The 15,813-nt window shown below is 44.2% G+C and overlaps 1 protein-coding gene across 7 annotated transcripts in view; it reads left to right on the forward strand.

Moving 5' to 3' along the window:
• The window catches only part of CACNA1E (calcium voltage-gated channel subunit alpha1 E), a 536,699-nt gene that overhangs the window by 417,044 nt on the left and 103,842 nt on the right, over nucleotides 1–15,813 (forward strand). For all 7 annotated transcript variants that reach the window (XM_027565502.1, XM_027565501.1, XM_027565503.1 and 4 more), the window contains exon 10: nucleotides 14,991–15,106. In XM_027565502.1, the coding sequence (XP_027421303.1) occupies nucleotides 14,991–15,106 (116 nt within the window). The remainder of the gene's footprint in view (nucleotides 1–14,990; nucleotides 15,107–15,813) is intronic.

Raw genomic sequence — 15,813 nt, forward strand, 5'->3', positions numbered from 1 at the left:
AAACATAAGTGAGACTGCAGAAGGATAAGGTCTCAACTGCAATAGAAAATATTTAAGTAGAATACACTAAAGAATTGCCTGCCCTGATGATGCTTTACAGCTTTGGAGTGGTTTTGAAAGTTCATGTTCTAAGACACAGTGTAGATTTTACTCTTAGATTGGATGGAGAATTAGTTCTTGAAGGTAGACGGATTGATCACACTACCACTAGATAGGATCTGCATTGGTCATGACTCATAACAGTAACTTACATCCAGAAAAAAATATATAATTCTGCATGTTTGGTTACTTTTATTCATTCAACAAGTATCTATTGCATCTGTGTTCTTTTCTTGTGTGTTTATTTATTTGGCTGCACTGGGTCTTAGTTGTCCCCTGTGGGATCTTTTTAGTTGTGGCATGCAAACTCTTAGTTGCGGCATGTGGGATCTAGTTCCCTGACCAGGGCTTGAACCTGGGCCCCCTGCATTGGGAGCTCAGAATCTTAGCCACTGGACCACCAGGGAAGTCCCCTACTTGTTCATTCTTATGCGTGTGTGTATATGAGTTACTCAGTCATGTCCGACACTTTGCGACCCCACGGACTGTAGTCTGCCAGGCTCCTGTGTCCGTGGAATTCTCCAGGCAAGAATACTGGAGTGGGCTGCCATTCCCTTCTCTGATGGATCTTCCTGACCCAGGGATTGAACCCAGGTCTCCCTCGTTGTGGGCAGATTCTTTACTGTCTAAGCCACCAGAGAATCTTATAGAAGGACAGAAAACCAAATAGTTGAACAAGGTAATCTTTTAGCAACAAATGTTGTTAACAAAGCAGATGACTGTAATCGAGTGTAAACAGGTAGTGGGATTACTAATTTTAGTTCTCTGAATCAGAAAGATCCCCTAAAGTCAAGGATACAGACGAGAGAGTCAGACTCATGTGGGGTCTTGCAGACAACTGTGGGATGCCAGGGGAGAGTCTGAAGCAGGAGGGTAACATGGCTAATTTGTATTTAAAAAGCTGCTCCTTCGTTTTCTGTTGTGAGGGAAATAGGGGGATTGGGGAAAGAGTAGAAACAGGAAGTAAGTTAGAGAGGTTACTGCAGGACACTGAAGGTGGAGAACATTTAGTTAGAAACTGGGGCTGCTTGGGCTCAGGGGCCAAAAGTTTAAGGGAGAGAGTAGGAGGGTAGGAATTGCTGTTTCACTGGACTAGGGCTGCAGCGAGAGAAAAGAAAGAATTGATAATGACTCCTGCTGCTGCTGCTGCTGCTGCTAAATCACTTCAGTCATGTCCAACTCTGTGCGACCCCAGAGACGGCAGCCCACCAGGCTCCCCCATCCCTGGGATTCTCCAGGCAAGAACACTGGAGTGGGTTGCCGTTTCCTTCTCCAATGTGTGAAAGTGAAAAGTGAAAGTGAAGTCACTCAGTCATGTCCGACTCTTCGTGACCCCATGGACTGCAGGGCACCAGGCTCCTCTGTCCATGGGATTTTCCAGGCAAGAGTACTGGAGTGGGGTGCCATTGCCTTCTCGGATAATGACTCCTAGGGTGGGTGATATTCTTTACTGAGGTGGGAGAGTCTAGAGGAGGAGTGATTTGGGGGAGAAATAAATTCGATTTTGGCCATGTTAAGTTTAAGATGCCTGTTGGACACCCAGGTTGCTGAACACAGAAGCCAGTTGTGTAAATGGGTTTGGAGCTCATTGGAGAATTGGGGCTGGAGTCATAGGTTTGATAGTATAGAGATGATGTTGACTCTGTGGGCCCGATGGGATCATCTTAGGGGAACACGGCTAGCGGAGAAGACCTAGGCCTGGACACTGGGGCACTCCCATACGTTGAGTAGAAGCAAGGAGATAGAGAAGAAGCAAAGCAGAGGAACCTAAGAAGTTTCTTTCTCCTTAAAGAATAAGCTGGCGTTGCACACCCACATGTTCCCCCTGCCCCTTGTTGACCTTGCACATCCAGGGTCCAGGACTGAGACACAGCCCAGGCCCCACTCACTCCACTGGGCCCAGTCTCACCTCTTGTTCCAGAATGCAAGCCTGCTGTGTGTCCAATGGTTGCCCCTCCTGTGAGGTGCCCTTCATTCATTTAGTAAACCTTTGTTGAGCAGCTTATTTGCACTGAGACCATGAGTATAATGCTCAGCAAGAATGGTTCGGCACAGACCCTGCCCTCAGGGTCACCAGCAAGTGGACGATTACAATGAACAGAAATGGTGGAGGTATAGCTGTTTTAGTATAGACTGTGTGACCCAGGCAAGTATTTAGTTCAGTTCAGTCATTCAGTTGTGTCCAAGTCTTTGCCACCCCTATGGAGTGCAGCATGCCAGGCTTCCTTGTCCATCACCAACTCCCACAGCTTGCTCACACTCATGTCCTTTGAGTTGGTGATGTCATCCAACCATCTCATCCTCTGTCGTCCCCTTCTCCTCCCGGTTTCAATCTTTCCCAGCATCAGGATCTTTTCAAATGAGTCAGTTCTTCACATCAGGTGGCCAAAGTATTGGAGCTTCAGCATCAGTCCTTCCAGTGACTATTCAGGACTGATTTCCTTTAGGATTGACTGTTTGGATTTCCTTGCAGTCCAAGGGACTCTCAAGAGTCTTCTCCAACACACAGTTCAAAAGCATCAATACTTTGGCGCTCAGTTTTCTTTATGGTCCAATTCTCACATCCATACATGACCACTGGAAAGACATAGCCTCGACTAGATGGACCTTTGTTGACAAAGTAATGTGTCTGCTTTTTAATATGCTGTCTGGGTTTGTCATAGCTAGTATAATTGCTGTTGTAAGCCTAAATTTCCCATTTGAGGGAATGGAAATAAGTATGACAGGCTCTCTGATGTACCCTGAGGCTGTGATGGATGGATGAGCAAATGAAAACTCCTATCTAGCCCCTCATGGAACATCTAAAAAGACAGTGAGTTGGGAGGCCTGGTCAGCGTCTCTGTGTGGGGAGTCGACACATGGTGTGTTAGCCTACAGCAAGTCTCTGGTTTTTCCTTCAGATGCCTGCTCTTCTCCTCACCCTTCACTATTCCTATTCTGTCTGCCCTGGGTCTTCTCTTTGGTTCTATTTGTCTATCCCAAAGCAGAAGAAAGGGCTGGTTTTAACAGAGAAGAATCTTTTGATATTGAACCAGGAAGATGGGTGGCCAAAAACTTCATTCATGATTTTCCATAAGATGTTACAGAAAAACTCAAACATTTTGGTCAACCCAATACGAGGAACCTTTAATGTTTAAATAATCTGGGAAAGTGAAACAAAGGATTCTGGGAAATTCAAGGCTCTTTACACAGAGTACCAAGTGCCCACACAGTGTTCTGTGTACAATGGCTGAGCTTGGTAATAAACTCTCAGCCACACCCTTAAACCCAGCCACACCCACTCCTCACATACCTCAAAACCTTTCAGGGAGGGTACCGATTGCAGCAGCTTCTCAAAGGAGTGCAGAAAGTGTCTCTGAAAAGAACACAGCCATTTGTTCTCTGTCAAGATGCCTCTTTCATACTGTAATTAGAGTGCTGTGGAGGGGGCAAAATGGGGGAGGAGGAGGAACGTGAAATGCTCTGACTTCCCTCATGGCTTTTTCTTCCTGCACCGCAGGGCCTTGAACTCACTGAAATACTGCGACTGAAAAACACACTGTTATATGCACAGAGAGGGAGAAAGCAACATGTGTGTCCCGCTTTTGTGCCTCCAAAGTGTCTGTGTGCTAAAGCGAGGAGGGGCAGCTTGGGATGGGGGCAGGGCAGCAGGGCAGGAAGGAGATCAGAATCCCACCTTGTAACCTGTGTCACTGCAAAAGTCACACTGGACTGATGTAGCCTGCATCCTGAGTTTTAAAGAAGAATGAACAGATTCTTCAAAATAAATTCTGGCAATATGTTTATGTTCACATCTGAAAACATTGATACGAATAATATATGCCTAGCAATTCATGGGGTCACAAAGAGTCGGACACGACCGAGCGACTGAACTGAACTGAAGAGTGTTGCATCTTCAGGCCTTTATTTTCCCAATCTGCAAAGTGGGCGTAAAAAAGTGATGATCCCTTAATTCCCTTCCTGAAAGGTATAAGGACAAGCTTGTGAGAACTCAAAACTTGTCACAGGATTCATAGTTCCTGCTGTTCCATGGTCATCTTTGCTAATACAAGGAAATGATAAAGCTTATTGGTGTGAAGTAGTGCAGCATTCAAGAGTATTTGTGGGTTTTTGTTTTGTTTTGAATTGTATTTGCAGCAATAGCAACAATTTCTTGATTCCATCTTGCAGAAAAATCAGTTAGCATCTTTCTAACACTTGCTGGCAGGGGAGGAGAAAGAAGGGTGTGGAGATAGTCTTCAGCCACTGTTTCAGTCACAGCAGATGACGTTTGAAGTGACTGGCGCATTTCTTGTAGATAACAGAATTGATGCTCTTGGGCCCAATGATGTTCAACATAAATGTGTCAGGATATCCAGCTGACTTAATACACAGCTGAACTCCTGGTCTGCCCTCTAGAAACGACTCCTCATGGTATCTTTTCCATCTCAGTTTCTTGAACTCCATGCTTCTAGTTGCTCAAGGAGAAAACCTTGAGGGTCTTCTTTGTCTCACATCTCTCTTATAGTCTGCGTTTAAGGTGTCAGCAAGTTTTCCTAGCTCTACATCGCAGTATACCCAGAATCCCAGGATTTCTCAATGCCGCTACTCCCGCCACTCTGGCTAAGGCAGCTGCCATGATCTGGAAATAACCTGGGAGGTCTCCCTGCCTTCATCTGTAGCCTTCATCAGTCTGTTCTCAACAGGCAGTCAGAGACAGTCTGTGAAACCGTGAATCAGATCCTGTGACTCCTCTGCTGCAAACCCCCTGCCCCATGGTTTCCAGATGACACCAAGTGAAAGTCAGGTTATTATCCATGGTCTACATGGTCTAGCCCCCTACCTCGGTGTGGCCTGTTACCCTCTCTGAGCTCACCTTATTAGATTTTTCATTTATTCCATCCACTCCAGCCATATGGGCTCCTTTATGTTCTGTTGAAGCTCCTCCAGGGTGTTCCTGGCCCACAGCTTGCCCTGGCCACCTCTTCTGGAATACTCTTCTTCAGATATCTGTGTGGCTCAGTTCTCAAGTCTTCTCAGGGAGGCCTTTCCCAGCCACTCGACCCCTAAATCCCAGACCCTCTCCTCATACTTACTATTCTTCTATGCTTTGTTTTTCCACCTTTTCAGTATTGAACATACTTTATATTTGTGCTTATTACCCTGGTTATTGTCTGTCTCCTTTACTAGAATGTAAGCTTCATGAGGCTAAGGGTTTTTGCTTTTATGTTTGGTACTATATCCCCATGTGCTAAAGCAATGCTAACCAGGTAGTAGGCACTCAATAAATTTTATTTTGGAAGCACAATTAGTAGATAGATAGATAGATAGATAGGGGCCTTAATAGTAGGTTGTGTATACTGTCATACATTCTTAGGAATGTCAGACATACTTAAAATAGGCACTTGCAATACCTATTCTGTGCTAGATACTATACTTTGCACTTTCCATCTCTTATTTAAATTAATCCTCAAAATGCTTTGAAAGAGGTGTGGTGTTTATTGCTACTTTACAAGTGAGGAAACACTCAGAGAGGCTTCAGAACAGGTCCCACCCTGATGGAGCCATGATTCAAGCCCAGTTCAGTCATGTTTCAGGACTTCTCATCATTGTGCTATAACGGTCTGGATTATACCAACTCCAAGGTCAAAAAGCAAAACAGGGAAACATAGCTCCTTTGTGATCTCCTTTATGCTAATTGCCAGGCCTTTTATTTTTTATTTTTATTTAAGATTTATTTATCTCAAATAAATGAGATCTCAGTGTCAAGAAGAACAAGAAAGAAAAAGATCATGAAAAATTCCCCAGCATCTTAAAATCATCTGCCTCCTGAGGTCTCATGACTGCAACATCATGAAGATGTGAATGGCATTGACTTTGAACCTGGAGATGAAAGTGATGCTGTAGATCAGCCGCCACATGCACTGTCGGCCTTGGGCCAGCAAGCCCCCTGACCTCTCTGCACCTCAAGTTCCTTGGCTGTAAAAGGCAAGACTCGGGAATGTGACTCGTCAGGTCCTCCCACTTGATATTCTGGCCTGTGAGACTCATGGCCTTTCTTTCATCGCTGTGGGAGTAGTATGGCAGAGTCAGGGTGGACCATCACACTCTGTGCAAGGCTATTTATTTGCCTTCTCTGCTTTAGGGAAGGACTTCTGCTCATTGGAGGAGCTCTTCAAAAGGCCCTGATCTCTAAGGAGAAGTGACATAGTGTGATGCAGTGACTCAGTTCGTGCATTCCTCATCCTCCAGCATGCCCATCCATTCTGCTTATTAGAGTCAACACTGGATGGGATTTAGAGGATCGGCTGCTGTTTTGGCCTTTATTTATTGACATCCTAAGTCTCCTTAAATCCTTTCTGGAACAAATCAAGGGATAAGGTGTAAATAACTGTAATACAGCTGAACCGTGTGACCTTCAGTAAGCTATTTACCTTCTCTGGGCTGTGTTTGCTCCTCTGAAAAATGGGGGAAAAGGTTCCCCGGCTCCTAGCACACTGAAAAATTGTTTTACGGGCCATGAAACTCAGGCCACTCAAACCCCCACTCGTGCCATCCTCCAGTGAAATTGAAATGAAAACACTGCCAACACACAATTGTCTGTATGACCTTCCCCAGTTTCTTTGTTAATTTCAGAACAGGTAGGGTCAAAGAGGTTTTTTTTTTTTTTTCTTTTCTTTTATGTCTAACCTAAGTCCTCTTTCCTAAAGCAAACGTGTTATAGGAGGACTGGCAAGGTTCCCCTCATGCAGTGAAGCACTTTAGAAATGTGGGCTTTGAATATTAATAGGAATATGACCACGTGGTCATTTGTGAGCTTGGCAGAGTCCGTCGTCCACATACACTTCTGCATGCCAGCTTGAGCATGTGCGTGTTCATGCCAGTGTGTGTGTGATGAAGCGTACAAGTGTGTACAGAAGTGAGGGAAAACAGATCTTTGAGTCACAGGGGCCAGCCCCTCCGGGCAGGCTTTATCTTCCTTTTGGTTGCCATGACAACAGCAAGGGCCTCTGCATCAGTAAACAAGGCTCCCTGCTTGGACTGAACCCGGAGGAGGGGTCTGGAGCTAGAAGCCAGAACTGAGAGCCATGTAGTCGTCCGGTAGAGTGTTGTTAGAGCAGACCTACCAGAACATCTTCCCCATTAGGTGAAGACAGAGATGCCTGTCCAGATACCCTGAGACTCTGAGGTGACATAACGTGGGCAGGAATTTCCAGCTGGAGCAAGGCTTCAGTGAAGCTCACTCTAACCCCCAACAGTTAGTCATCTCACCGAGAATTCTAGCAACGTGAAAGGCCAAAGTCCCTCCCATCCCCCTGTGGATCCATACCAATCACTTTAGTTTATTAATAGGCAGAAGAGCCGCTGTGTGAATTATCTGGGGCTCCTCTGTAAGTCTAGAAGTTCATCAAATAGAAATCAATTTAATATTAACCTAAATATGACTTCACATACCTCCTAGTCACATATGATAAACACATGGATAAACACACCTCGTCTGAGATTATCTTTATCATTCTTCCACTTTAATCATGAATAATATGTAATTGGCTATGTATGAATAGTTGATTTGTACAAATTATGCCTCTCATATAAACTGCTAAAAAACAAAAGCAGTCACAGTGTAAATTTACTAACTTGGATGTAAGAAGAAAAGTGTACTTAACCATGCAGTGTGGTGAGATCAGCCTACTCCCTAGTTCCAGTAGCTGAAGTTTAGAAACCCAAACCTCGCATGCACATGTGACAACCAGAATAGAGGCTCAGCTCTGCTCCTCTTCACACCATCCTCCCTCTATGTGGTAACTGTAGGTTATCTTCCCAGGGGAAAGAAAAAGACAACCAAAAATTATGAGTAACAGAATTAGTTAAGAAGTATTCCAATGAAATGTGATAGATTATCCCCCCCACCACCAGTTTTATTGTGATATAATTGACATATAACACTGCATTAGTTTAAGATGTATAAAATGCTTCAGTATTTGTAGGTATTGTAAAATGATCACCACAATAGGTTTAGTTAACATCCATCGCATCACATGGTTACATTTTTTTGTTATGATGAGAACTTTCAAGATTTACTCTCTTAGCAACTTTAAAGTATGCACAATACTGTTAACTGTTGTCTCTATGCTATGTGTTACATCTTCAGAACTTGCTTATCTTATAACTGGAAATGGGTACCTACTGACCCCCTTCACCCGTTTCCCCCAGCCCCTACCCCCACCTCTGGCAACCACCGAAATATTCTGTTTCTGAGTTGTTTTCTTTAAGTTACACATATAAATGAGATCGTACAGTACTTGGCTTTCTCTGTCTGACACATTTTACTTAGCATAATGCCTTCAAGGGCTATCTATACTGTCCCAAATGGCAGGATTTCCTTCTTTATCATGGCTGCATAATATCCTGTGGTGTCTCTGTGTGTGCACGTGTACATAGATGGAGATTTCCATTGTTTCCCTGTTCTAGCTGTTATAAATAATGCTGCAATAAACATGGGATACAGAATCTCTTTGAGAGAATAATTTCAATTCCTTTGAATATATACCCAGAAGACGTATTGCTAAACCATATGGTAATTCTATTTTCAATATTTTGAGGAACCTTCATGCTGTTTTCCGTAGTGGCTGCACGAATTTATATTTGTGCCAATAGTGCAAAAGGGTTCCATTTTCTCCACATTCTCCCCAGCAGTTGTCTCTCATCTTTTTGAGAAGAACTCTTGTAACACGTGTAGTTTTGATTTGCATTTCCCCGATGATTAGTAATATTGAGTACCTTTTCATGTACCTGTTGGTCATTTGTATGTCTTCTTTGGAAAAAATTTAGTTCCTCTGCGTATTTTAGTTCCTCTGCGTATTTTGGTTCCTCTGTGTATTTTAGTTTCTCTGCGTATTTTATAATGGTTTTGTTTTTGTTTTGCTATTGAATTATGTGAGTTCTTGATATATTTTGACTATTAACCCCTTATCAGATATATGGTTTGCACATATTTTCTTCATTTCCATAGGTTGCCTTTTCATTCCGTAGCTTGCCATCTCATTGAATTTTTATCATTTTACAATCTCTTGCAAGAATCCGTTCAGGACTCTCAGACTAAAACATATTAATTCCTACTCTGGTTATGAGCAGAGCTTATTTTGTGTTTTTCTAATGTCAGCCTTGTCTGAAGAGGAAGCTGAGACAGAGAGGTTTACTGCTCAGTTTTTTAGCACCAGCGGTTACTGGAGTACCTCGCTGCAAGAGTAGACTTGGTTGTATTTATGCTGCATCACGTGGGGGTTTCTTTTTGTTTGCCTGGTTTGAAATTCTGAAGTCTAGATGCATCCTAGTCTGAATTCTGTTACATCTAGGGCATAGAAACACTGGATGGAGCAAATGAAAAGGAGCTGATTACCCATCCTCTTTCCTTGAACCGTAGGTTAATGCCAGGTGGACTTATGGGACATGAACACTCTTCTCATGTCAGATTTTCTCCTTTGGAACTTCCTGTGGCTTAATCCAAAGAAACTGAATAAAATGAGATATTCATAGGGCCATTCCTTGAGGCCCGTTTCATTAAGAAGTTTGGCAGTGGATGGCTAAGTAAGGTAACAGCCATATGTTTTATCTTTGCAAAAGCATCATCATCTGAATAACTCCAGGATAATCCTCTATGAAGAGGAGAGAGTATTCAGGTCCTCAGGGAAGAGAGGAACCAGAAGGAGGAACACACGTCCCTTTCCTCAGTCTGGCTACATATATGCTCATGAGATTGGCAAGCCTGTTGTATCTAAGGTTAGAAGAATCACTTATTTTGGGCAGGTAATGGAGCTAAATCCTGTTTGTCCCTGCTTTCTCCAGAATGCAGTATACATATAAATGGTAACTAGGATACACAAATTCAAGCAGTGCCTCACTAACATGACTAATGCTACAAGTTTTATAATAGGTCCTTATTAACCCAACACAGAACAATGGAGTATATGCTGCTCTTTCAATTTAAAAGATAGTCTTTTTAGAAAAAACACAAAATTTTGTTTTTATGTCTTTATTTTCCTCAACCTCTGGCTGAAGAATAAATCCCTTTTGTGGGTTTTAAATGTGACTGCTAGACACATGGAAGACAGCTCAGGCCTTGTAGAAACAGCACTTAATCTGGAATCAAAAGACATTCGTTTAAATTTCGGCTCTGTCTCCTGCTAACTTGGTCATTTTGAGCAAGTAACCTTTCTGATTCTCCCAGGGTTTCCGCAAATCTACGTGAAATAATTTACATGAAAGTAATTTAGAAAATGAGACTTTTACAAATGTGGCTTATGAACATTAGCTGTCCTTAATATTTTATTTTTGTAATCTGTGGTATCAGCTATAATACTCGGCTGTGGATTAAACTTCCCAGGTCCTTGTTGGAATGTGGTGTGACTCCGACTCTACTTGGCCTCATGGAACCTTCAGACCTGTCAGAGAGAGAAGCCTTGGCACAAACACTGGGGCAGCAAGGGAGGAGTGGGAAGTATCATGAACAATATGGTGCCACACTTTGTGCCCTGGGCTTCCAACTGAAAAACAAAACAAGCTGATTGATAAACATCATACAGAAGGCCTCCAAACACAGCCCTTCTTCCCCTCCACTGACGTGCAGAGAGCTGCTTAGAAAGTTTCCCTGTTGGTGCACACTCTGTTTCTTTCAGCCAAGAGGCTTCTTAAAAAGTCCAAGCCAGATTTGTTGGGCTCTGGGCCTGTAGGATGCCAGGTGGGAGGGTGGGAGGAAACGGGGGCCTGCAGTGGCAGAGGAGAGCAGGGAAACCAGCTGGTGAGACTGGAGCCAGGAAACTTCCAAAGATAAAGAGAGATGAGGCTGGGATGACTTGCCTCTCCTACCGGAAATGAAGCCACGTGGTCCTCCTGGGGCTTGGGTAGAGGTGACACGCTGCACACTGCATAGGCTAATGCTGCAGAGATTTTAGTGGAGCCAAACAAACATAGAGGTGGCCGTGTCCAGGAGTTACCTGGCAACTGCTCTGTTCTTGTTAGTTCACCTGGCTCTGCTTGGGTCCGTGCAGAGATGCTACGTCCCTTCATTTAAGCCTTTGGAATTCAGGGCAGATCTATCAGTATGGTTTTCAAGTCAGCCTAGATATTGTAATTTTTAAAAAAATCTATTAAACAAGTACCACACACCAGGCCTAGTCTAGTCCTGGAGGATGCAAAGTTGAGTAAGACAGAATGTTTCCACAAAAAGCTCACAGAGAGAGAGAGAGACAGTCATACGTATAGCTCGCCGCCATAGACGTCTGGCTGTAAGATGAGCTATGAAGAGACAGGGAGAAAGTATAGAGCAGAGGTCAGAGGACGTGTGGCAAGGGAGAGGGGCAAGCTAAACATCAGAGGTGACATTTCAACCTGGCCTTGAAGGATTTTAACAGACTCAGGCAGGTAAGTCTGGGTTCTAGGCCAGTGTGAATTAAACCTTTAGATCCCTCACTGCTCTTTCAGGAACCGTGGGAAGTGTGCTGTGGCTGGAGCTTGGCTGGAGTGGGGCTGCAGGTCGGCACGAGGTAGATCGGATTGATGGGGGGTGAGGTTTGAAAGAAAGGACCATGAAGGACTTTGAAAGGTCTGTTAGGTATTTAGCAGCAGGTGGAGCAGATGTGAAGGAAAAGATAGAAGAGGGAATGTATAGGATCTGAGGGTCATGGTTCTTCTTAGTGGCACTGTGTCTTAGGACACTTGCCCTTTCTAATGACCACTTAACGCCCATTAGATTCAGTTTTCTGAGCTGGAAAATGGAGATGTTGGTAATAATGCAGATGCTAAAGGATTATCGTGTTTCTCTGCTCATAGCTCACGTATGTATGTGTGTGCTCAGTTGTGTCCAACTCTTTGCGACCCCATGAACTGTAGCCCATCAGGCACCCCAGTCCATGGGATTCTCCAGGCAAGAATACTGGAGTGGGTTGCCATTGCCTCCTCCAGGGGATCTTCCTGACCCAGGGACTGAAGCCATGTCTCCTGTATTGGCAGGCGGGCTCTTTACCACTGAGCCACCTGGAAAGCCCCATAGTGTGCTTAAATTCTCCTGTTTCAAGGTCTTGCTCAAAATACTGCATCCTGCTAAACCCTCCTGAATTCCCTTAGAGCATAGTTGAAAAATGAAGGCACACACATATGAAAAGGTAAAAAGCTGCATATAAATATGCCATTGGGCTGGGCAGATATGTGGGGAAGCTGGGCTCTTAGAGCAGAGAGGCCTAGGGTTCTAAACCTGGCTCCATCTCTTACTTAAACTTGAATGAGTTGTTTAACTTTTATGTTGAGGCTGAAAATACCTGTTTTGCTGCCTTCTCATTTTGGTTGCAAAGATTAAATGTCCGAAATGGATGAAGGTACTTGGAAATTAGAAAGTGCTCCTCCAATGGCACTCACTGTGGTTGTTATTTTAGGTTTGGACATAGTAAGATCCAGTGCATATTTTAGAAAGATAATTCTAATTGCTGTGAGGTGGATGAAATGAAGGGAAGAGAGGCAGGTGGCCAAGAGACTAGGTATATGCTATTTCAGTAGTCCCGGCAGGAAAAGGTGAGGTCCTAGACCAAGGCAGCAAGAATGAAGAGGGAGGGTGGATCCAAGTGCCATTTTGAAGATAGAACCAACAGAACGATGACAGGGATAGAAAGACTAAGAACCAAAGGTAAGAACTTTGGTAGATGGTAACACCATGAACCAAGATAGCTCCTTGTTGCTTTCTTACTTGCTGAAATCCAAAAGAGGAGGTGGAAAAAAGAGGTGCTCCAGGGCTTAAATTCTGTTACCCTGACTCTCACTGAAAGTGTGAAAGGAAGTGAAGTCTTTCAGTCATGTCCTACTCTTTGCGACCCCATGGACTGTAGCCTACCACTCTCCTCCATCCATGGGATTTTCCAGGCAAGAGAACTGGAGTGGGTTGCCATTTCCTCCTCCAAAGGATCTTCCTGACCCAGGGATCAAACCCAGGTCTCCTACATTGTAGGCAGACGCTTTACCATCTGAGCCACCAAGGAAGTCTGACTGTCACAGTTCCTAGTCAACTCTTCCTTCCCCCAAGACACCCTTGGTAGAACCCACTGAACCTGACACCAAGTCCAGGAGAATTTCTTCTTCTAGTCTGCCTTGTCCGGTGTCTTTAGCCTGATTGTGACCTCTGTAAGGTGCCTGTGCCCAAGGAATCCCCTCTGTCTTGGAAGGAGAGGCCAGATCAAGCACGAACTGGTATCCCCCTGCCTCACGGTAGACTGGCACCTCTCCCTCTCCTGCACTGGGGCTGGGGCATGTCCCTTAGCCCCTGGTTCCCCTCCTCCTCCCTGGACATGAGGGAGTAGGTAGCAGGACCCTCAGTGGGTGCTGAGCTCTGTTATCTTCAGGTTGCTGCTCTTTGTTGATGGAGAGCCTGAGAATAAGTGGAACAGCCTTCAGGGGAGTAGGAGAGTGCATGAGCCGTGGCTGGGAGGCACTGTGCTAGCAAGGGGTGTTCTGGCTGGACAGGTGTTTGATGATGAGAAGGGCATTGGTGCGAATGTGGCATCCGGAGGGGCCTACTAGCCAGTGACTATTTCATGATCCCCATTTGCTCACTCGTTGAATCTCACCATCTTCCTCTCTGCCAGGGAGTCCTCATTCCTCTTCTCTCTTCTTTTTCCCATGGGTCTTTAGTGGGTTGTTTTGTTTTAATTGTCTTTTGCCACAGAGTGGCTCTGTCCCCTGTTAGGGGCTGTGTCTTCCGTCTGACCCTTATGCTGGTTTTATCCCCCTGTCTTGTTTTCCCCTCCACCCCACCCCATCCTCCCACTTTCTTCTGGAGCTGTGTGCCCTCTCCTTTCTTATCCAACCTTGACCAGCCATCATCAAACAGCATTTCAACCCTTCAAGGCATCAGTGTCATGGTCTTCAGTGGCAGCACATACTAAGCACCAAGCTCAGTGGGTCAGGCCACCAGCTTGATGGGTAGCGTTCAGATCCCAGTAAGTGACAAGTGACCCCCCCTCCCCTAAGCCTTGGTTTCCCTATCTGTTAAATAGGGTTTTAATAGTGCTTACATCATGGGGTGATTGTGAAGATCAAATGAATTAATGGATATGAAAAACTTCATATAGGACTGGCATATAATCATCAATCAACAGACAGTAGTCACTGTTGTTATTAAAAGCATAAAGGATAGTTTGACCCCTCAGAGGGCTGAGTTTCTGTTGTAGCCAGAGCCACATAATATATAGCATTCTGGAACCTAGCTCGTCCCATTACTAAGTCAGTAGCTTTCAAAACAGAGCAAGCAGATGAGATCAGGCACTTTGCTATACAGCAAAAAACATTGTAAAGCAACCATATTCCAGTAAAATTTAAAAACCAAATCTCACCTTTATAAGTACAAAAAAGGAAATTAATGCAAATGTTATTAATTTCAGCTTTTTAAAATAGTATTCTAGTATGTTTCTTTCCAAGAACCTTATATACGTATAGTACAAGTTTTATATGTATGATTGTTATTTTCTAATTTCTATTTAATTTTTTTCTTTGATGGATTTCTTAATGGTGTATTCATTCATTTCCAAATATATGAGTGTTTTCTAGCTGTCTTTTTGTTATATTGATTTCTAGCTTTATTGCATTTTATTTCAAGAAGATAATTTATATTGAAAAAAAAAAAGAGAAAAACAGAGCAAGCAGAAAGTTTTAGTGCTGACTGAAATGAAACTGATCCAAGAAGACTTCCTGCAAGAGGCTGAACGAAGTTCATTTCTGTACAACATTTTAAGATTATAGTTGCAGGCAGGGACAAAGGGAATGGGGTCTACACAGTGCCTGCTCAAACACTCTCTCACCTGCTTGCTTCACTCTTTCTTTTGATCATGGCACTGCCCAAACCTAGTGAATCTTATCTGCTTTGTCTGCAGGGAATTTGCCAAAGAGAGAGAGAGAGTGGAGAACCGGAGAGCCTTCATGAAACTGCGGCGCCAGCAGCAGATCGAGCGTGAGCTTAACGGGTACCGCGCCTGGATAGACAAAGCAGGTAAGACCTGGGGGCTGGAGGAGGCTGCTGATGGGCTGCACAGACATCCGGAACCTACCCAGTACCCATTCCCAGTACTTCCACTCAAAGGGCCAGTCTAAAACAGGGCAGAGAGAAGCTGGAAATGACTCGTTGGCTTTCGGGGTTCCCAACTGGTCCCATTTTCTCCCTTTGAAGTCTTGTTCTTCTACCAAACATCTTTCAGGAGACAGATATTTTAGCAAGGTGAACTGAGTAAAAGTTCGCATAACCGAGTGCGTGAGCTAAGTTTGGGCTGATGCCATTTCACACACTACCGTTACTACTAACAATAGTCCGTTCAGTCCACAGATATTTATTGAGAGCATACTTTGTGCCACGTCCTGTTCTAGGCATTTGTGGTACAGCAGTGAGCCAGAGCTCTACTCTTGTGGAGCTCAATTACCCTATAGCTGGGAAGGCAGTGATGAACAAAATAAGGAGTAATTTTTCATAGGGTAATAAGTACAATGAAGCGCTTTCCTGGTGGCTTAGATGGTAAAGAATCCACCAGCAATGCAGGAGACCTGGGTTCAATCCCTTAGCTGGGAAGATCCCCTGAAGAAGGAAATGGCTACCCACTCCAGTATCCTTGCCTGGGAAATCCCCTGAATAGAGGCACCTGGCAGCTACATACAGTCCATGGGGTCACAAGAGTTGGATACGACTGAGTGACAAAAGTTTCCACT

The sequence above is a fragment of the Bos indicus x Bos taurus genome, chromosome 16 (genome assembly GCF_003369695.1).
Source record: "Bos indicus x Bos taurus breed Angus x Brahman F1 hybrid chromosome 16, Bos_hybrid_MaternalHap_v2.0, whole genome shotgun sequence".
Classification (NCBI taxonomy): domain Eukaryota; kingdom Metazoa; phylum Chordata; class Mammalia; order Artiodactyla; family Bovidae; genus Bos; species Bos indicus x Bos taurus.